The 20,793-nt window shown below is 43.9% G+C and overlaps 4 protein-coding genes and 1 long non-coding RNA gene across 5 annotated transcripts in view; 3 read left to right on the top strand and 2 right to left on the bottom strand.

Moving 5' to 3' along the window:
• Positions 1 to 4,743: 4,743 nt before the first annotated feature.
• On the bottom strand, positions 4,744 to 7,346 carry ndufab1b (NADH:ubiquinone oxidoreductase subunit AB1b). Its single transcript, XM_035614397.2, has 5 exons — positions 7,135 to 7,346; positions 6,214 to 6,333; positions 5,938 to 6,025; positions 5,135 to 5,250; positions 4,744 to 5,032 (listed from the first exon to the last, which is right to left on the bottom strand). Exons 1-4 carry the CDS (start codon positions 7,297 to 7,299, stop codon positions 5,159 to 5,161), a joined length of 465 nt encoding a protein of 154 aa, XP_035470290.1. The 5' UTR covers positions 7,300 to 7,346; the 3' UTR covers positions 4,744 to 5,032; positions 5,135 to 5,158.
• LOC118288381 lies at positions 5,047 to 5,836 on the top strand. The gene is made up of 3 exons (XR_004785860.1): positions 5,047 to 5,284; positions 5,494 to 5,556; positions 5,695 to 5,836. It is a non-coding gene; the product is annotated as an uncharacterized LOC118288381 (long non-coding RNA).
• Positions 7,347 to 7,633: 287 nt separating the features above from the next.
• On the top strand, positions 7,634 to 11,142 carry dctn5 (dynactin 5). The gene is made up of 6 exons (XM_035614395.2): positions 7,634 to 7,910; positions 8,119 to 8,187; positions 8,333 to 8,451; positions 9,144 to 9,255; positions 9,932 to 10,034; positions 10,133 to 11,142. The coding sequence occupies exons 1-6, from the start codon at positions 7,863 to 7,865 to the stop codon at positions 10,228 to 10,230; spliced, it is 549 nt and encodes a 182-aa protein (XP_035470288.1). The 5' UTR covers positions 7,634 to 7,862; the 3' UTR covers positions 10,231 to 11,142.
• A 1,043-nt stretch (positions 11,143 to 12,185) lies between these two features.
• c17h16orf72 (chromosome 17 C16orf72 homolog) lies at positions 12,186 to 20,549 on the bottom strand. The gene is made up of 5 exons (XM_035614394.2): positions 20,139 to 20,549; positions 18,986 to 19,066; positions 18,445 to 18,512; positions 16,758 to 16,968; positions 12,186 to 15,652 (listed from the first exon to the last, which is right to left on the bottom strand). Exons 1-5 carry the CDS (start codon positions 20,332 to 20,334, stop codon positions 15,336 to 15,338), a joined length of 873 nt encoding a protein of 290 aa, XP_035470287.1. The 5' UTR covers positions 20,335 to 20,549; the 3' UTR covers positions 12,186 to 15,335.
• Positions 17,532 to 20,793, top strand: part of usp7 (ubiquitin specific peptidase 7 (herpes virus-associated)) — a 30,242-nt gene continuing 26,980 nt past the window's right edge. The window contains exon 1 of the mRNA XM_035614388.2: positions 17,532 to 17,668. Coding sequence (XP_035470281.1) covers positions 17,572 to 17,668 — 97 coding nt within the window. The 5' untranslated portion in view covers positions 17,532 to 17,571. The remainder of the gene's footprint in view (positions 17,669 to 20,793) is intronic.

The following is a 20,793-nucleotide window of genomic DNA, read 5'->3' as shown; positions in this document are numbered from 1 at the left end:
ATCTATATATACATCATGTTTGTGTTTGTTTATGTCTTGTCTAACAAATGTTATCAAGTGGAACATCTGAACCGTGTTTATCCTTTTGTTTTGTTGAGTTAACTTAATTTGACAAATTGAACTGAGGAGCCTTGGATTTTTGCACTTGGGTGGATCAGAGAAAAGGCTGGTCGCTCAGACGGACGGTGACGGTTTTCACATCTGTCTGAGGGAGGGGGTGCATCTGTAAGAGTATTGTGACAGGGTAGTGTGCCTGCGTGTGTCCGTCATTGTGAGGACATTTTGTCCAGCCCCCGCAACTTCAAATGGCTGTCTGAGGGTTAGGACTGTTGTTGTCGGGTTGTGGTTAGGCATTTATCTGTAATGGTCACTGGTGAGGGGCTGGGGAACGCGTCATGGACCTGTTCATGTCTGGCGTTTTTTAAAGGTGATCTATGAAGTGGAAAACACTTGAGTACTACGGTTCATACCTTGCAATAGAATACGTTTCTCAAGTATCCATTTGTGATCGTGTCGCACTTCACCGCTCTATATGCAAATAAAACATAAACATCATTTGCCGTTTTGCAAAGACCAATGTTGACTTGAACCGGCAGGGGGCAGTGGTACACCTCTTGTGCTTTCTTTGGAAGAAGAAATCAAAATCAATGCAGATCATAACAAGGCACGTTCCCGGCCAATCACATCGCCTAAAAGTTTGACTCGCTTGTGGTTTAAACAAAGTTTCAGACGAGGCAAACGCACCCGATCCAAGAACTTGCTATTGAATTTTAACTTTCCTATTAGTAGAGGATGTCAGCCGAGTTGAGGGTCAGGAAAACATTTGTAGCCCACTGCCTCCGATTGTGGTCCGAGTGATTGGATCGCAAATGCGTCGGGGTGCGTTCACACCTGTGATCAGATCACCTGAGTCGATGTTAATGCCAGGAATGAGCAGGGTCCTTGTGAATGAGTGTTCTCACAACTTGTGTGTATGAGTGTTTGCGCTGTGATGAGAGAAGATGGTGCTTTAATGGTCTCAGTGAGGGAGTGAGAAGAGGGAGGGGGCTGTCCTCCCCCTCCCCAGGTTTACCTCTCCCTGTTCACTGGGCCGGCCGGTCCGAGCGGTGACCACGCCGCCTGAACTGAGCCAGAATGTAGCTGCAAACGGTTAGAATAGTATGAACGACGGCCAAAGCCTCGATCCCTGATCTCTGGCGCCTGACCAGCCTCAAACATGGAGCCACCGCGAGGGGGGGGGGGATGGAATAAAGCAGCCACTGCTCGTTGTTGTTGTTATTTTGATTAAGTATTCAGCTGCTATTCTGACCACGCTTGGTGTCCATGCTGATAAGACGCTGGCTGCTGCCGTGGAGATACTTGCATCTTGAGGCTGACTGAAATCAGGCAAGGCTTCTTGTTGGCCCCGTAGTGACTCTGGCAAGGGGCTGTGACCTGTGACCAGCCGGTTCCTCCTGGCTCTTCAGGGACACAGGGTTGCACTTGCCTTTTTCGCTGACTGATCCAGGATCAGCGCTCTCCCTCTCCAACCTCTGAGCTTAACTACAGGAGGGGGGGGGGGGGGAACTGACGGGAAGTCTGGGTTCAAAGTGAACTCTAAATAGACCCTTTTCCACTCTCGATGAAATTTCATTACACTTCGTTCATTCTGAATTCTTGCAGCGCTTCTCTCCTCGTGCTGATCAGGGAGAGGTTTTGTCCCTCGTCAGTATCGTTACATTCACCATTAGGTCGGACAGAAACGGAACCCTGGTCAGCAGCTGAGGAGGCGGCGTCGCTCTGCTGTTAGAGAAGGGACAAGCAATGTCTGTAAACAGCCCGTCGCTGATGTTGATGTTACCCTTTGGTTGCCAGCGTAATCTTTCTGTCTTGTCCTATTTACTATTTGTGTGTGTGTGTGTGTGTGTGTGTGTGTGTGTGTGTGTGTGTGTGTGTGTGTGTGTGTGTGTGTGTGTGTGTGTGTGTGTGTGTGTGTGTGTGTGTGTGTGTGTGTGTGTGTGTGTGTGTGTGTGTGTGTGTGTGTGTGTGTCAAAACCTAGTCTTGTACAGGAACTGTATGTTCAAACAGTATAATGCCAAATTTAGGAGGGAAGGAAAGGGATTGATCATTTTATTTTGGCTGGTTTTTTTTGTTTGTTTTTTTTGTTATTTTGTGTGCTAGTGTGTCTGTGTATTTAAAACGCTGGACAATGTTAAATGCTTGAAAAAAAATGTCATTTGTAAAAGGATGATGTGAGGAAAATCTTTTAAGTAAGTGAAAACCACCATGAGCAATGTACAATCCCCAGGGCTGCCAAGCAGCTTCCCAACAGGGCCAGACGGGGGAAGGGAGGGAAGCTGGCTGGTGATACTCTACTACTTTTTAATATTTAAGAAAAATAATGTGACTTTTTTTTCTTCTTTTTCCTCTTGACTTAACTATCCTGTGAGCAAATGCTACATTACATCATAACACACCCAGTGGCTCCTACTGTCGATCAAAAGCGTGAAGGCTGTTTTTTGTTAACACAAAAAAATAACAAAAAAACAAACAAAAGCGAAGAAAAAACAAAACACAAAAACTGTGAGAATCTGCTGTCGTTTGTCATTTTACATTTAGTATGACTACACAAACAAACCCTGAAAAGCTTTAGTCTAACCAGCACAAAGATGTGGGCGGGCGGGGGTATCTGGGTGGGGGGTGGGCACAGTACGGAGGGAGGGGGGTGGTTGTTGCTCAGAGAGACTATGCAGTGGAGTGTTGAACCCAGGCTTCCATGTCCACCTTGGGTCTTTTGCTTTCTTTAAATAAAAACAAGAAAACTCAACAACAAAAAAAATTAAAATCAAATAAATCAAAAAAACACAGCTGAGATGGGATTCCCAATAATATTCCTCAAAAACGTTGTGCCATCATTTAATTGTACTACTAGTACTACTAATAATAATGAGAAAAACTGAAAAAAACCTTTATTACCTAGCAACCGCCGGGCCAGTTGTAGCAGGAGAGGAGGACAGGTTAACATTTGCAAAGTCCATTTCTTTACTTTCACCGCTCGTCGCCTCCTCGATACGCCGCGGGGAGCGAGGCCAGTGAAACTGCAAATTTTACACAACTCCAATGTTTTTTATAAAGATTCTATCAATCCAGTGTGTAGTTGGATCACCTGTAAACCTATTATGCACATTGCTTTGGGAGACTGTTGAAACTATATAAATATATGAGAATATAAACGTACAGTGTCTATAATCGACAAGGGGAAGTTTCTCTCTTACAAACAAAAACAGGAAGTACCTTTTTATTTTCAAACGTCTTCCTCGGGTCATCAAAGAATTTTATCTTAAACTTCGGAGGAACCTGCACTTTTTGAAGGACAATCTTTATTTGTATGGGTATGAAAATTGACAAAAAAAAAATGAAGTCGCCTGATATTACAAGGTAAAGAAAACCAACTCCAGTGTGCTCTAATAATGAATGTCTCCTCTGATGCTGTCTGTCTATTTTGGTTTCATTTACTCTTTATTCTCCTTCCTTTGTTGCTTGGTTTGTTCTGTATTTTATTTCTCCTTTTTTCTGGATTTTATTGCTCTTAAGAGAATCTGTACTAAGGTGTAGAGTAGTAGGTAGTAGGTCTTCTGTTGGCTGTACTCGTATACTGATTACTGTTTGTAACCCTCTGGTTCGTGCAGCCAGCATACAAAGCTGTATAACTTGGGTACAACCCTCAATAAAAGACTAACAATGACTTGTCACGTCCTGGCGTATTTGTTCCTGCTCATCTAGTTTTTTTGGTAAAAACCTTCTAAAGTAGAAGGTCAAATCTGTTGCAGTTGGTTTAATGTTTCTCATGTATCGCATGGCTGACAATAATACAGACAGATTTGCTACAGAATAGTCGGAATCAAAGCAGCAAAGGCCAAGATTTGCCAAAAAAACACTAAAGACCTACATCACCCCACTAAGTTAGCACCATCATTCAGCAAATGGCCTCTAACAATCTCCAGATCCCCAGTTTGGTTATTTTAGAAAGATCATATTTGAAAAAAGTAGTGATGACCCTCACAATGTTTAACTGACTTCAACTGAAAACAGTGCCTTTATTTATGAATTTAACATTTTGATTCTGACAATCCGCTTAATGACATCAATGCTCATGTTGTGAGAGCTGAACATCAAAGCCGTAACACACACTACTCGCCATCTTTTGCATACTTGCAAGATGCACTTGTTCTCAATAAGGATAAAATCAGTAGCACAGCGAAAAACAGAAAAGTTACAAGTTGAACAACTGTGCTGTTACTGATGAACATCAAAACTGTAAAAATGGAAGCTGATGGATTTTAGCTTACGAGCCACACTTAGCCTGAGGAAGGCCGGTCTCTCCTCACACTGCTGACATCATTCTCAGCTCCCTGTTAAAGTCCTGTGATCTTTTTCTTTGGGTTTATCTGGGCTCTCAGCATTCTGTAGTGCATATCTCTGACAATACCAGGCCAGTGGAAATGTGCAGTTATGGGTGAAGTTATCAATTAGTTAAAAACAAAACTTTTGCACAAGTTAGGATAAAACTAAAACTGAGGTGTCTTTGTGTATTTATAAGATACTGTGATCCTCACTGTTATTTGGTCCAACTCAAGGTTATGGCCATAATGTCAATCTGAAATTCGATTTTTTTTTTACAGGCCTGTTACATAATATTGTATTCATTCTCCTGAAAACCTGACAACAGTGAGATTCCAAATATCACAGCCGCGACACAAAACTACACAGCATGTGTCTTTATTGATCTATTCATGAGAAATTATACATCGGAACCACAGGGTGGAGCTGAAGAAGAACAAAAACTCAAATTTGTGAGATAACCTTGTGTATTATTTAGTTTTATCTCCAGGCTCCCAAAACACATGTCCATTTAAATACAGTTAAACACAAGACACCGCAGCTGACGCCGTTACAAGACAGAAGAGCTGACAGGGAGGAAGTGTGAAAATGCTTTGGCCCCCATCTGCGTCACAAGTACTTCCTGTTTGGGTCACGCTGGGGTCAAACTCTCTGGGGGGAAAAGAAATTGATACAATTATTTCTAAGGAACACATGACACGGGTGTGTGTGGGGGGGTGTAGGACAGAAGAAAAAAGGCAGAGAGAGACTTGCCTCTGTTGTGAGCTATAGAACAGATTATTCATAAACATCCTTCTTGTCTGCGATGTACTGTACAATCTCCTCAGGAGTCATCAACTTCTCTGCTTCTGCATCTGGGATCTCAAAACCTGGAGGAGAAACATGCGCCAAATCAGAGATCTTGTAAACACCACCTAACATTTGTTATGTTCACAACTGTGCTTGAATGCACCACAAAGACTTAACATGGGCTCCTGGCTACTGATAGGAACATTGTTTACTTACAGGCACAGAACTAGCAGGGCCACTAGCTGGTCAGAATGCTAACTGCCGTGAAAGCAAACTAACAGCAGCAGCTTCTACTTCATTTAATTTTGTGTTGCTTTCCCCAGCTGGAGACGAGTCTTGGCGAGCAAAGGAATTCATTTTGACGCTCAACGTTTTTTTCTGGATTGGTGAGTACACAGCGGTTAATGCTAATGTTGGGTAGCAATAGCCAAAACTTAGCCTCGCCAAGTAAACCTGACAACAGCTCTGTTCTTCTTGACTAGAGAAAGAAAGATTCATGTTTTGGGAATCCATGGTTTTCACAGGACCGTAATGATGATGAGGTCTTTGGACCAAAAATATGGGGAGAAACTGCAGGACATCGGTCGTACAGCTTTCTCGCCACCGTTCAAAAGAAACTCATCCACTTCACCTCTGGGCTCACTTCTGTACAACAGTAAGACTTCTTCTTTTCAGAGCTCCTGCCTCAAACCCTCAATCTTTCATTTTGCGACGAGAAATCAGCAGCTGCTGCACCAGCAGGTTGGCATGTCCGTCAACACACTCACCAAACTCATCCTCCATGGCCATGATGATCTCCACCTGGTCCAAGCTGTCCAGACCCAGGTCTTTCATGAAGTGGGAGGATGTCTGCAGCTGTGGAGCAGAAATGAACACAGACATTACAAAAGGTTGTTGTTGTTTTTTTACAATGTCATCAGCAGCTTATCAAAGACAATACAAGTGATTTTTGTTCCGATCATCTCCAATTCCATCACCGTTAGAGCTAAACGTGACAAGCGCGTGGCTCGACACACTCGGACTAATCGGCGCTTTGCTCTCACCTGCTCCGGGTTGATCTTGTCGTAGAGCTTGAGCACATAGATGACGCGGTCTTTGATGGTCTCCAAGGTGAGCGGGGGCAGGTCTCCATACTGTCTGCACGAGACGCCCACCGAGGACACCTGGGGGGGGGGGGGGGGGGGGGGAGGAGGAGAGAACGTCAGGAGCAGAGCCGACGGGGAAGCCTGAGGCCATTCATGTGTCGTCTTCGCAACTGTGGGGTCAAACTGTCACAGACACCAGCTGTCGCCACACTGTTGAGTAGAATCCTAATGATGCATGGTACTAACTAATAAAGTCAGGTCAACAGGTTAAAGTTTTATAACTGTGTGCTCCTCTGTAGGATGGATGTAGAGTTCATTACTCTCTTTGACTAAGTAGGTGTTTGGTGCTATGTAATGCAAGTTGTGTCGTGAACAGATTACAATGTACGACTCATGTTTCCCACCCCCACAGAAGTAACAATACAACTAACAACCAATCGAACACAACACAATCACACCTCTGCATGAATAAATACATATTTCACAATCTTAGCTTCGAGCTTCGTTGACCGAGCATCGTTGGGCTTTGCAAGAATAAACTGCTGCGTGTTGTGCGGCGCTGAGAGGAAGCTCCGGCCTCCAGGTGACAGAAGACCGACAACACAGACGTGCGTCCATGGACTCACCAACTTTGCTAGCTAGCTAGCTAGCCAGCCGACAGGCAAAACATGGCGAATGTGAGGGGGGAAAGTACAACATGTTCCGCGGATCTCGGAGGTCACCAACGAGCGTCAGATGGACTACACCGCTGTGGCCCACTGCGTGTGTGCCGCCCCGCACTCCGGCGGACACGGTGAGCCCGACACCTTTTGAAAGGCGTCGGTAGGTCACAGCGGCGAGCGGCTAGGCCGCGACGCTTCAATGTTACCGGAGACTCACCGGGCTGAGCCACCGCGTCCTCCGGCTGTCCGCGGTGAAGGAGATGGGTCGGTGGACGGCTGCTGCCGGGGCCGCAGCGGCTCTGAGCGCCAGGCCGCCGGGGCGGAGCCGCAGCGAGGGCCGGACGACTGAGCGGACGCACTGAGTCAGGACACGGGCCGCCATGATGGAGACGAGTGACTGGTGGCTCCCGGCGCGCAGGGCGAAGAAGAAACGGGGTCAAGGGCTCCGCAACGCGCATGCGCACAACACGAGGGACGTACTTATTCTTTATTCTTCTATTTTTTTCCATGTGTGCATTTTACAGTTTTACTCACTCAGTATACAACCGAAAATATTTATCAGGAAAAAATGTAATTTTGATAAAAGGCAACACAATTGTGCGGAAGAGCTTGCATTCCCCCTAGGCAGGAGCAATCGAGCACACAAAATAATGTTACGGATTAGTTGTTCAATAATAAATTAGTTAAATGTCTTGAAGGGGTAAAATAATTCAATAACTTACATAAAACTTTCGGGGATGCAACTTCAATATAATAAATACCGACGGAGTTTTTTGTTTTTTTTTTACAAAATCCATCGATGGTTTTGCATTCAACTCTTACTGTCTGCGAACTCACCGATGCGGTCGTCTGACAGCAGAGAAAAGAGCAAACACAGTAGATGCGTTAGATACGCTTCTAGCGAATAATCATCGCTGTCTGAAACATTTGACCACAGTCTGAGCCATGGAGTTGTCTGAACTACTGTACAACAAAGCGGAGTACATTGAGACGGTAACCGGTTTGATATGAAGCTAATCGCTTGCTATTGATGCTATTGATGCTATTGATGCTATTGGGCTAGCTGCTAGCTACAGCTGCACAGGGCGTTGTGCGCCGGATACAGATAACTGAAACATTGATCGAGCTCCGTTTAGACCGAAAGCAACAACAGGAACATGCCTGTGTACGAATATTAACCGTTGCTTGTGTTCTATTTCAGGCGTCTGGCAACAAAGTGAGCAGACAGTCGGTGCTGTGCGGGAGTCAGAATATCGTCCTCAATGGAAAAGTAAGAAAAAAACCCACGAGTGACAATGAATCACACGGTTTAATTCTGATGCAAACGCGTTATTCTGCTAGGCTGTGATAAAGCTGGATTGTGTGTGTGTGTGTGTGTGTGTGTGTGTGTGTGTGTGTGTGTGTGTCTCCAACAGACCATCGTCATGAACGACTGCATCATCAGAGGGGACCTGGCTAACGTCAGGGTGGGCAGACACTGTGTTGTAAAGAGTCGCAGTGTCATTCGTCCTCCTTTCAAAAAGTTCAGCAAAGGGTAAATTACCTTCGTCTCATTGCACATTTTTCCAAACATGCAGAGTACAGCTGTTTCAAATTGAGGGCACCGAATGTGAAATGTCTGTCCACATTATTTCAATGTGAGCGTGCAGGACAGATGTCGCTCGCTTGCAGTATTTGACCAATGGGCAGGTGATGTATATCAGTCCCTGGGGATGTATTAATAATCTGGATATGATTGGACAAGCAGGCTGAGGTGACCACTGCATGCATGGAATGCAAAGCATGATGGTCAAATACGTTGGGAAAATGTAGTCGAATGTAACAGAGAAGCATTAAAGACCAGGAAAAGACCAGGAAGAGACCAGGAGTTTCACTCGTAAATAATCTCAATTCACTTTACCAATACATCTCTATTCTAGGGCTGCAATCAATGATATTTCATGGATAATATGAGCTTTATCATGGAAGTAAGCAAATGGCAGGAAATCCCTGCATTGGAAAAGAAGCATTGGGAAGAATTTATTATCAAAATTGTGGCAAATTGGATTTTTTTATTAGTCATCTTATAAATGAATCAACAAATAGTTTCAGCTTTGAGTTGCAGTTTATTTTTTATCAGCAGGCTGCTTTTATACTTATTGTGTGCTTAATTTCTGGTTCAAGCATGTCCAATAAACTAAGACTTAAACTATGTCACTTTCTCTGCCCTCTCCGTCCTCCCCCCAGGGTGGCGTTCTTCCCGCTACACATCGGAGACCACGTCTTCATTGAGGAGGACTGTGTGGTCAACGCAGCACAGATTGGGTCCTATGTCCACATCGGCAAGAACTGTGTCATAGTGAGTGTAATAAAACCTGAAAGACAGAAAACTTTGACCATATTGAGACACACAAAGCCATTGAGAGTGGATATGAACTGAGGCAGTGTCTCTTCTTGCCCGTGGTGAAACAGTCACATGGTAGTCATGTTCAGATGAACCAGAACCACCCAGCTGCTGAGAGCAGACCTCGTGCACACACCTTTTGTTGGAATATGAGATTAAACACATAGAATTACATTCTTTTTGTAATTGTAGTTGAGTTGCAGCCTGTACCCAGCAGCAGCAGATTAAAGTACATTTTCATTTTAATTCCCTTTATAATTCTGAGGCTGATTTTGGTTTCCTGGAGGACTAAAATGGATTCTTATTTTTTGGTATGAAACAGTATAAGGGTTGCTTTTCATTTTAAGATGAGGGAAAGATGAAAAAAAGTAGGTCCATGAGATGTTGCCGGAGCCTAAAAACTCAAATGTCAAGGATGACTTACTGTCAGCACAAGACTTTAACAAGTTCATTAAAAAAGCCAGAGCTATTTACAGTGGCAGATATGCTGCACAAACTCAATTTTATTAGCTGGTGTTGTGACAGCATTGTTCCCATTTAATGCTACTCTACGTTGTTCTGCTCTGGAGTCAGTGGAAGCGTTTGAATCAGTAGCAGACGTTGAACTTGCTTTTGCCTGTTTTGTGTTCAGGGCCGTCGCTGCGTTCTGAAGGACTGCTGTAAGATCTTGGACAACACTGTGCTTCCTCCTGAGACAGTGGTGCCGCCTTTCACCATCTTCTCCGGATGCCCAGGTCCGTCACACCACACCAACACACATACAACTGACCCTTTCTGGGTTGTGCATATCTACAACATCCTCCTCACCTCTGTCCGTCTTTGTCTCCCTCAGGTCTGTTTTCAGGAGAGCTCCCAGAGTGCACGCAGGACCTGATGATTGACGTCACCAAGAGCTACTACCAGAAGTTCCTACCCCTCAGCCAGATCTGAGACACGCCTTCAAAAGCCTTTAGCAGGTTCCAGGTCAGGTTGAATCCTGACTTTCAGACTGAAATAGACTCTGAGTGCTCACCATCTTTCCCTCATCTCCCAGAGGCCTTGAGTTTCTCTGCTCAAGGAAAAACTATTGGTCCTGTTAAGATATATACGGATCCGATTAATGGGATATGAGGAACTGCAGAAGACAGTTCTGTTTGTTTCTAGAATGCAGTGAGACCCTTTTAGTCTGATAAATTTGGAAGCCTATTGTATATAGTGTTGTTACCAAACTGAACAGTCACGCTCATGATTATTATCTTGAGATGAAACTCTATCCATCTATTGATTCTATGAATGCGGTGATTTTCTAAGGAAAAGTGCTTATGTTTATTTATGATATTTCCCTGGTCATTGTGCTCAAGGTCCTCCGTATGGCTGCTGATAATCACAGAGAGTAGTTTGTGTCGGACGTTGTCGCTCTTTGGCAGCAGCAGTGGGGGGAGATGAGGAGGTGGAGGGTGGAGGTGTTTGAAGGACGTGGGGAACACACACAACATCAAATGGACCAAAACAACAGCAACAACATTTGTTTATAAGGATCTTGGCTGAACATGTGTGTTAGTTATATCCACAGTTCGGCAGTACAACTGTTTTAGTCACCGTCATTTTATTTCTAATGTCTAAAAATGTGTCTTGATGCCAGTTGATCTCACCTTTACTGGCTCACCTTGTTTTTAATGGAGTTGGAGTTAAATCTCGATATTGTTCAAACAATCAAATCCAGCGCAGCATTGATTTGAATATGTTGTGGTTGAACGATGGCCCCGTGTTTTGCATCTGTTGTTTTCAGTGAACATTATAATAGTCAGAGCCAACATCACAAATTATGAAGCATATAAATAAATACAACTTCTTGAAAATCTGCCTGCTGTGCACTGGACTGCATCTTTGGGATTTTCTTCATTCAAAAGGTTCCGTGCAGAGAATTGACCGCTGGTAATTTATGAGTTTTTGACATTATCCTGCATATTGTAAATTGGTGGCGGCAACCTGCCAAGAATCGTAAACGGCACATCTGAAAAAGCCTTGGGGAAAAAAAGACTACTAGAATGTAAACAAGGCAGGATTTACTAGATCTACTAGATTCACAGATGTTGAGGAAGGAAATAAGTTCAACCTTCAAAGTCCTGGAGGTCATACATAGTGTTTGGGTAAGAAAAGAATGTAAACATAAATTGTAAGCTAGTATCTAGCATCTTTAAATGTGCCCTGTGGAATTTTCTCATTAACAAAAGAAAGTTTATATTTTGTGTTGCTCAACAAAACATAGTGTGGGTATCCTATCCTTAACTGTGTTAAATTCTTTCCCTTTCCCATGAAATTTTTAATAAGTTTGAATTCTGCAATGTTAACATCCTTGTCTACCTGTAGATTGGTGCAACACGTTTGGCAGAATGGTTTGTGGAGGATGTGAATGCTGCACAAGACACAAATTAAACCGGGGGGCCCACTGTACACACTACCGTTTGGGGACAGGATACTTTGCAGGCTTTTCTTTCCATCTCTCTTCATTGCAGACACTTTCTAACGCTGTCCTTTGGCACCACCTAGCGGCCTCGAGCACTGCGGGCGATGACGAGGACAGAAAAACAACCCCAGGCCTGCTGCACAGAGAGCTCCACACCATTTCAAATGCATAACTCCGGTATTTAATTTCACGCACCTGTAAATGTCAACTACAACCATGTTCGGGGCGAGGAAAGCCAATGAGATGACTGGCACACCTGTACCTCTCAAAACCATACCAAACTAAATCCATTTAGATCTATTTGTCTTGCATTAGTATTCTTAAATGTCAATTTTTCGTCTGACATGTTTACAGGGAACCCTCGCCGATAAAATGTCCAACTTTAAAGAGATAACTATACTCATAGCATCTTCTTTGTAATGAAACATAGTCCATCCAATTGCAACTCAATGGTTTTATTTCTTTTACAATGTGAACCACATATCATACCAACAATTAAATGTTAAGTATATAGATTAGCCATTTATTACTTTTTAAACAAATAGGTATCAAGAAACAGCCAATAATAGTGTTGGCTCCAGAGACACGTGGCATGAGTCAGCCTTTTGAGACAATGTGAATGAAGGCCTGTGACTGGCTCAGGGGGAGAAAAGATAAACACAAAGTCGCCCCCTCTCTCATAAGGGGAGGGGGGGGGATTCAAAGCCAACTCCAGTCGAGCCTTTGGAAAAACTGTCCTTTGATCGTCTGAATCTCAGTTTATTTTGCCTGTTAGCAGACACGTTTCTGCAACAGAAACACTGGGAGGTTAAAACTATTCATTTGTGGCTAAATGCACAATTTGGTTTCAGTCAGAAATGCAACCAATGCCAATGATAAGAATCAGACGCACAGCAGTGAGTAAAGTGTGAAGGGGAAAAAATAAATTCTTAATGCATTCCTTTGACTTAGTGAAGAGAGTGTGGACAGGCAGTCGACAGGATTCACTTCATCTCCAGTCCTCATGTCAGCAGCACTGCGCTCTGCCATGAGGACTGTGCAAGGTCGAGTCCCCGGAAACTCGATTGACTCCAAATGTGAATCTTAAGGTTAAGTCCCTATTCAGGAAACATGGACGCTTCAAATGTTAAATGATTCAATGGACCATTGATCGCTGAAGCTACCTTTATCCATCAAAATATATCAATTTAAACCAATAGCCAAACAAAAACAGGGATCTCTTGTTGACCTTCTACGCAGTAATCGGAAGCTGCTCTCTGTGGACAAATCAAATCTCACTTTTCCAATATGAAGTTTATATTTTCAGTCTCATTCAGTTTTTTTTTAACACTCCTATGCAAGAACAAAGTCAAACGCAGACAGAATCGACAAATCTCCGCCTCGTTAATTTCTTTCACTGACTAGCCAGCGATCACGTATGAATATTACAGCCAACCTATATGCAAAAAAAAAAAAAAAAGGAAGTCTGTGACCAAATGTAACAGAAGTTAAAAACTGGCATGCTTTATACAACTAAACAAAACCTACTCTCCAGGTTATAAAAGTGAAGGGGAAGAAGAAAACATTGACATTGTACAAGTCAGCCACAGCGGGTATTTACAGGCAGAGAGCTTTACACCCTGGTCAGTTCACTGACAACTTACTGTGTCACTATATATATAATATATAATATATCCATCATTGGTTTAATTACTAGACAACATTTGAATCATTTACACTTTGTTAGCACTACTACCATAAAGGTTTAGATTTACTTCCAATGATCTTTTGTTAATACTATATATATATATATATATATATAACACACACATATATATAACACATATATATATATATATATATATATTACAAATATACCCACATTTCTGACTTGTGCGATATCAGTGTTTCCTACTCTCCTTCCTCATAGAAGGATGGAAGGCAACAGTCATCTCAAGAATGAAACAAGCCCCACGTTGCATCATCCTGTACCAAGTAAAAAAACCCAAAAAAAAACCCTTTCACATCTTATTAATGCACGCACCCCTTAGACAAAAAGCAGACAGTTTTCCTAACAACCAATCCAATGCTGTAGCTTGATCACCCAGTGAGTTGTGTACACTGGTTGGCATGGTTGGTTCGATAGGTCTGTTGAGAAATGCTACCTTTGTAAGAACATTTCTGTGATCTATGCTTCCTTTACAGCACCAACGATCGTCCAGTAAGTGAAATTATTTGTCAGCCAGGGAAAAACTCTGGAGTCTCTGAACACAAGTTGAGCCCAGACGCCACGCGACCTGACCGAACACTTTTGAAGAGTGAACCAGAAGTGTGCACCAGAGCTCCTTTACTAGTCATGTCGAGTGTTTTAATTCCTCTAAGCACCAACAGCTAAGTAATGTGTTGAACGACCACACGCTGGACAGGGCTACAACTGGGATACAATGGAAGAGTCGATTTGTTTGCATGATTTTTTTTTAAGTGAAAGCTAAGTGCAAAAATCCTTATTGCAACTCATCAGAATAATCATCACATAAAACATGAGCTGCTTTTATAATAAGTATAGGGTAAAGGGGGAAAGAGGGCGTCACAGTCAGCAAACAGTCTGTGACAAAGAACTTTTCTCCTTTGTTATCCTGAACAACAACAAAAATTTTAAAAAAATTTAAAAATTAAAATGAACTAGGTGGAGAAGAATGCAAACAGTGGCAAACCAAGAATTTTAACACTGGTGGTTTAAAAAAACGAAAACATGGCGGCTGGCTTAACCAAAATCAAGCCACGGTTGAAGCAGACTAGTAAGCAGAAAATAAAGTCTAAATGTCCAAACATCAATAGCCTGCTATTGGTAGTTACATGCCGTCGTCCTAGTAACCAGAGAAACGTAGCTGGTTATGAGCAGCACATGAGGCAGGATGATGCCACTTAATCTTACTGGGCAATTTAGCTCTACCACAGACAGACAACGTCAACGAAGAGCTGCAATGATGAAGTAACAGAAAGAAAAGGGTGTGTTGTTTGACACAGGTGAATGTCTGATAGAGCTGGGTCCGACATTTGGCGAGCAACTTGATTCACTCGAGTGAGACGATTTGATCATGGCCCTCACTTCCTTATTAAGGTGGTGGGTGGAGGATGAGTGAGGTTAAGGAAGGGAAGGGCACAAATGTGTCAAGGATCAAGTGGCTTTTACTTGGAAAGCAGCACAGTGCATTGTCAACCCTTAGGGAATCCCAGAACGTGTTGGTTCCTTTGTCGTCGTCGTCTCCTTTCCGGGGCAGCCGTGTCTGAGGAGTGTGTGATGTTTTCCCTCTTGCACACTCACACCAAATGTTCTGATTGCAGAGCAGTGATTTGTAGTAAATAGTGTCGGAAAAGGAGACAAGGAAAATAATTCGGCCATCAACCGATTAGACTGAAACAAGAACCTACAGTCCCAATTTCATTTTCAGCCTGGGTTCTTTTGCACAGCCAGGCATCCGAGGTGCCTGTCTGTCCTTCTGTGCATCTGTCGCGTATAAGCCCATTCACCCCCCCACCCCCACCCCCTCTTCCAAGCCTTGGCTTTGAAGGCCCCCCCACCCTCTCATACACATAGGCAGGCAGCAGATCAGATCATCCTATTGCGTTTGTGCGTAGGGGAGTCTGTGATGACGTCACTACACTGGGTGGAATTTCGTTTCCTGGTTCCTCCCCCTCCAGCGGAGGCTGAGCCTGTAGAGTCCAGATGCAGTGCCATCTCCTCTGAGATGAAAGTGTTCAGGTCGACGTCTTGAAGCCCATTGCGCCTGCTGCGGCACACCGGCCCGGAGCCAGAAGAACCACCTCCAGCAGCACCGCCTCCGTTACTACTGCTCCCACTCACATGTGTGGGAGAACCTGGAGCACCAGAGCGCACACTGATACTTGCCATGGCTCCACTTAGACCTGGAGTTAGGGGAGGAGAGAGGAGGGAGAGGCAAGGGCATCACTGGGTGGAGAAATGAGAAAAGCAAGCTACTTCATAAAAAGCTTGGATATAACATTTTGAAAAAAGTAAAGTCTTTCATAACCCACTATTCACTACACACTCCTAAAACCTTTTTATGGTGCATGTTGCACAATAAATAGCATCATGTCCAATGCTTTGCAATAAGGCTACACTATTCTACAGTTACACTGTTGATGCAAATCAACAGTTGGTCAGGCAACAACTGAGCATAACCAGGGTGATTAAAATATTTGCTTAGGTAAACACACAGTAAGTAAACAGCTCCTTGGCTATCTTTTGTAAAAGTCACTTGCTCAGGCCCGTCTCCATCTTGGATTTCAAACAAGAACATGGGTCACCAAGTTCTAGTTTCTGCAGAGAGGCATTGTTAGGATGTTTGACACAAAATAGCACTTGAAGCTGCCGTCTCACAAACACACAGCTCATCACTCGGTGCCAAACCGAACGATAAACCATTCCCATCCCTGAACTGGAAGAATGAAAGAGCCCCCTGCCTATGGCCATGTCTGTACGACGTTTGTGATGCAGCGCTCCCTTTCTTTAATCCGACAAATTTCACAACTGTCTTTGCCACAGTAGTGAAGTTATAAAAAAAATACACAACTGCTTTGTCCAACAGATATGTTGTAAATATAGAGTACAAAAATCTACACACACACGTGCAATGCAAAGGGGATCCTATAACTGAAACACACTGAAATGTCCTGACAGTTTGAACTTGTGTTTCTGAAACCTTAACCACCAGATGCCTGACATAATCCACCCTTACCCTCAGCTACACCCTAAAATGGCCCCTTTAAAATGTGAGGTCCTTTAGATAAAGCACTGGATATTAATTTGCACCAACAGCACACCAGAAATGACAACACACATATGGAGCTGAGTGACAAATAGAAACGGTAAGACCTGTGGTACCACATATTCTGTCCAACAATGTAGCTTCTTCTTGTTTTGTAAATCAAGCTTCTGATTCTGATTGTGTGTCTACAATAACCACTGGTGTCCGAGCTTTGAGCCAGTCTTATAACAAACCTTTCTTACCATGCAGTGCTATGGCCTCCCTGAAGGGCTGGAGGTCCGCCTCCACAGATGAGCCTGTCTCAGCTGGTGAATTGGCTCGACTGGGGGCCACCATGGCCAGCCGGGGGTTGGCCCTGCTACTCCTGTGTGGTGGTGCTTTGCCGCACAGAAAGCTGATAAGATCCTCCCTACGGATGGTTCTCCGGCGCTTTTTCACCCAGGCCAACATGTCCTGCACACCAATGCAAGAGTGATCCATCCATCATCAATCAAAGGTTTGTTTTTATTACAAAACTTTGAGTAAACATACTGCAGTCAGGTTCCTAAATGTCAAACAAATACGACATGGAGGGTGTCATTTTTTGTGATAATGTTTGTTTTCGTCCTCGGTTTGATTTAACATAACAATGACCATCCTGGATAATCTGTACTACAAAGCTGGTTATCAAAATAATTATGTGCAGTCTTGAACTTTTGCCTTTTTTTTTTGCTCTGTATAAAATGTTTTATGGTAACGATACATCTCGTGGTTTTGGTTCATGTCTTAAAAATCTTGATATAAGGATTTTATGAAGCGTCAATGGAGTGAGTGAATCGTAAATTCACTACCGCAACAGGAGCCGCTCTAAAAGTGGGCGGTCACCGTTGAGCTCAATATCCGCTGCACTTTATTATTTGTCACGTTACTCTCAACTCCTTTGTCCCCGTCAGGATCCTGTAGAACGATGACACTTGGTGATCTGATTGGTAAGCAGTTGGACCGGTGACTGGCTTTGATCTCTATTTTCTAACTTGACCTGCTCCGGAGCAGGTTAGCCATTCAGCATAAGGTGCCATGGTAAAAAGTACAAAAAAAATTACCATGGTGCTTTACCCCAGTAAGAAGAGAACCAGAGACCTGTACTACGGAGCGGGGTTACAGGATTATCAGAGTAAGTTCACCGATGATGTTTTTATTGAAGATATATTAATTATCTTTGACAACTTCTAGTTCCAGAGGTCTCTAATGCCACTCACCGGAGTGATGCCCTAAATGTGTCTTTGTGCTATTTTGCCACCAGACATTTTTATGTTCTCCATCGGTCATGCTGATCATGTGATCAATAATCAATAATACGGTATGATGTGTAGTTCGCAGGCTGGATGGGTCAGTTGTGTTCCGTGAACATTTACAGTTCTCAAGATCAATAATGCTTTTATTCGATCGCTGGATTTGCAGTGTAAAAAAAAAAGGTCCAGTCTATTTTAGTAGCAAACATGTATTTTAATAAGGTTCCCAATAATGATATGTGCTGTTGACTATTGTACTGCTATTTGTACAATGACTATTAAACACATGTCCCCATTAAAGCCCCAGTAGGAGAACATGAGGGGGATTAATATCATTTTCAAGCATATACATTGGATTGATTTTTAAAACTTTAATGTACTTGAAGTTTGCACAGTGCAACTGTATTATCTAGGAAAATACAAGTATCGGATCAGGACTCAGTATTGGCAGATACTCAATATTAAATGACTCCAATCGGGGACAAAATAACTTGATCGTGACATCCCTAGTACTCAGTCAGTGATGATGAGAACTGCTATAGATTTTCTTGGTTGAACATTTTTGTCCACATCCTATTTTAAAATATAATCAAATCCTGCTTCGTAGTACAAGCCTCTGAGGTGCCTTTCAAAAAGGCAGCAGAAGAATGACACCCACCTTATTACGGCGTTGGTGTCCAATTTGGACGCCTCTATCGAAGCTCCTCTGATGTGCCTCCACGCTCTCTGTGATGGTAGGAGACGACAAAAAAATGACCATAATTAATTGCCATGTATTCCAAAGTCAAGCACTTCTGTCGGTACGTTTAACAGGGACAATGTTTTGGTTCAAGTCCAGAAAACATTAGTAAATCTAAAATCAGTCAAATTTTGTTTTTTGTTTGTCACTGGTCAAATCCTGACATTGGCAAAAATCTCTTTTTTTTCTCAACTCCACAATTAACATGTTATTGACACAAATTAAACTAAGTGCCCTCTGACAGCTATGAAGACCACAGGGATGATGATGACCAGGCCACTTCCCACTCGATAGTAAAAACATGTCTAAATGTACAAGTACAGTGATAGCCAGCCAGGGTCCATCCTGATGGAACGATAACCATGTACAACAGTATCGATGAACAACAGCAGTACTGGGCAGATCAATAAACCCTGCTCAAGAGCACGGGGACAGACGGAGGAGAGATGCGAGTAGATACCTTTGTAGAGGTTGGTAACGGCGGTAGCAGCGTTCTGAAATGGCACCCACAACGACAGACCCTGTTGGTGGCATACTCTGTCTGTGGGAGGGGAGGGAAAACACGGTTGGTTTCTATATGTGGCGTGTGCGGCCACGAATACAAAGCAGGCGCACTTGTGTTATGGAAATGTGCGTTACCGAGGGACAACAACACATCTGGGAAGAGCGGACAGGCCCGCTGCTCGTGGAGGATGAAGATTATTCTTCATTCGCCATTTTGTCTTGCATCAACAATTGCAGTGACAGGGTCTGGCATTAAGAATAACTGCACGCTCGCTCGATGGGCAGGACGGCAACGACGCGACAACTTTAAGTGCCGTCTCAGCAGTAAAGTTGCGGAGACATGTCCACCGTGCCAGCCGCGGACGGGCTTTGATAAGTCGAGCTGGGCAGGACGCAAAGACGGCCCCGGCGAATTGTAAACAACCCAATATTTTTCCACGTCGAACCAATAATATACTCGCCATTTTGTGATTATAACGCTGGCCGCGCGTCGCAGGGCAAGCTGCTCGAGCCGGGCGTTTTCAAGAGCCAGTGAACGCAACTGTGCTGCGGCGACTTAGCATCTTTATTGGACGTTTCCGCAGCAAATCACGGCCGATGTCACGGGCGGCAACACGGACCGCGCACGGGAGACTGTCATCTGGGAATGTCGCGTAGCTACGGTTGTTGTTACCATCGCCATTTTGTTACTAGCTTTGCTAGCAGCAGGTTAGCCGTTCGCTGCTGCCCCCAAGTTGGTGTCAACAAGATTGACCCACGAAAAATGTGTTCGTGTTCGCCGAAGACACGTTGACCGCGCGAGTCAACCTGCCTGCTGTTGTGACACCGATGTGTGACACCGGCTTCGAGTTCGTCGCTGTTTTTGTCACTGGCTAGCACACGCTAGCTAAATTTAGTATTGCAAAATCAGCTGTAAACGTTACCCAGTGCTGACCAGTGAGTTAGCTCGGGAGCTAACATTCGGTTAGCACTCCACCGTCGTTGACGCGGGTGTTATTTCAAAGTAACGCGAAGTGAACCCGCCAGGTTGATGACCGCCGAGGCAGAGGCTTGGTGGGGATGAGGTGCCGCCGGACGAACGAGCAAACATAAACACGGTTTTTTTGAACCTTTGTATAACTGTGCCACGGCAGTAGCGGAGTTCTGGAAGAGGTGCCATAGTTTATCCTGGTCGTTGTCGGCCTCCTCCTCGCTCGGCTCCCTCTGCTCCGCTTCGGCCAAGCACTGCCGCTCCCATTTTGAGAACCAGTGCTCGGGTCCGTGTTCCTGTATCTCCGAGTCTCCGTCTTCCTTCTTCTCCTCCATTTAACGCGACAAAACTCGAGGAAACGCGATTTTAATCTTTGTACAGCAGAATAGGTGGACACTATATGGCGAGTTATATGAGCCAAATCATGGATATTGCTAGAGTTTTTTTCCTACTTCGCACTATGACATAGTCTTACGTCTTGCTAGTACTTTCACCAGCGAGGACAAGCTTAGCTAACTGTTTTCCCTACTTGCCGACGTCGGTATATATATACAAGGCAGACTACCCTGTTATGCACTTCATCCCGCCCATCACTCTAGATGTCACCAATAATTGGCCGCACGAGACTGCAGGGTGGGTCTGAGGTCTTGGCTCTGCATTTGGTTGGGTCTCTGGTACGTCCGTCACAGCGTTGACACAAAAGAACCTCTGTAAATATTACCCATAACTAAAGCCTGCGAGAGAGTACGAGTTTTGCCATGAAAACTGTATATAATATAATATAATATAATATA

The sequence above is a fragment of the Scophthalmus maximus genome, chromosome 17 (genome assembly GCF_022379125.1).
Source record: "Scophthalmus maximus strain ysfricsl-2021 chromosome 17, ASM2237912v1, whole genome shotgun sequence".
Classification (NCBI taxonomy): domain Eukaryota; kingdom Metazoa; phylum Chordata; class Actinopteri; order Pleuronectiformes; family Scophthalmidae; genus Scophthalmus; species Scophthalmus maximus.
This window is presented reverse-complemented; position numbering and strand designations above follow the sequence as displayed.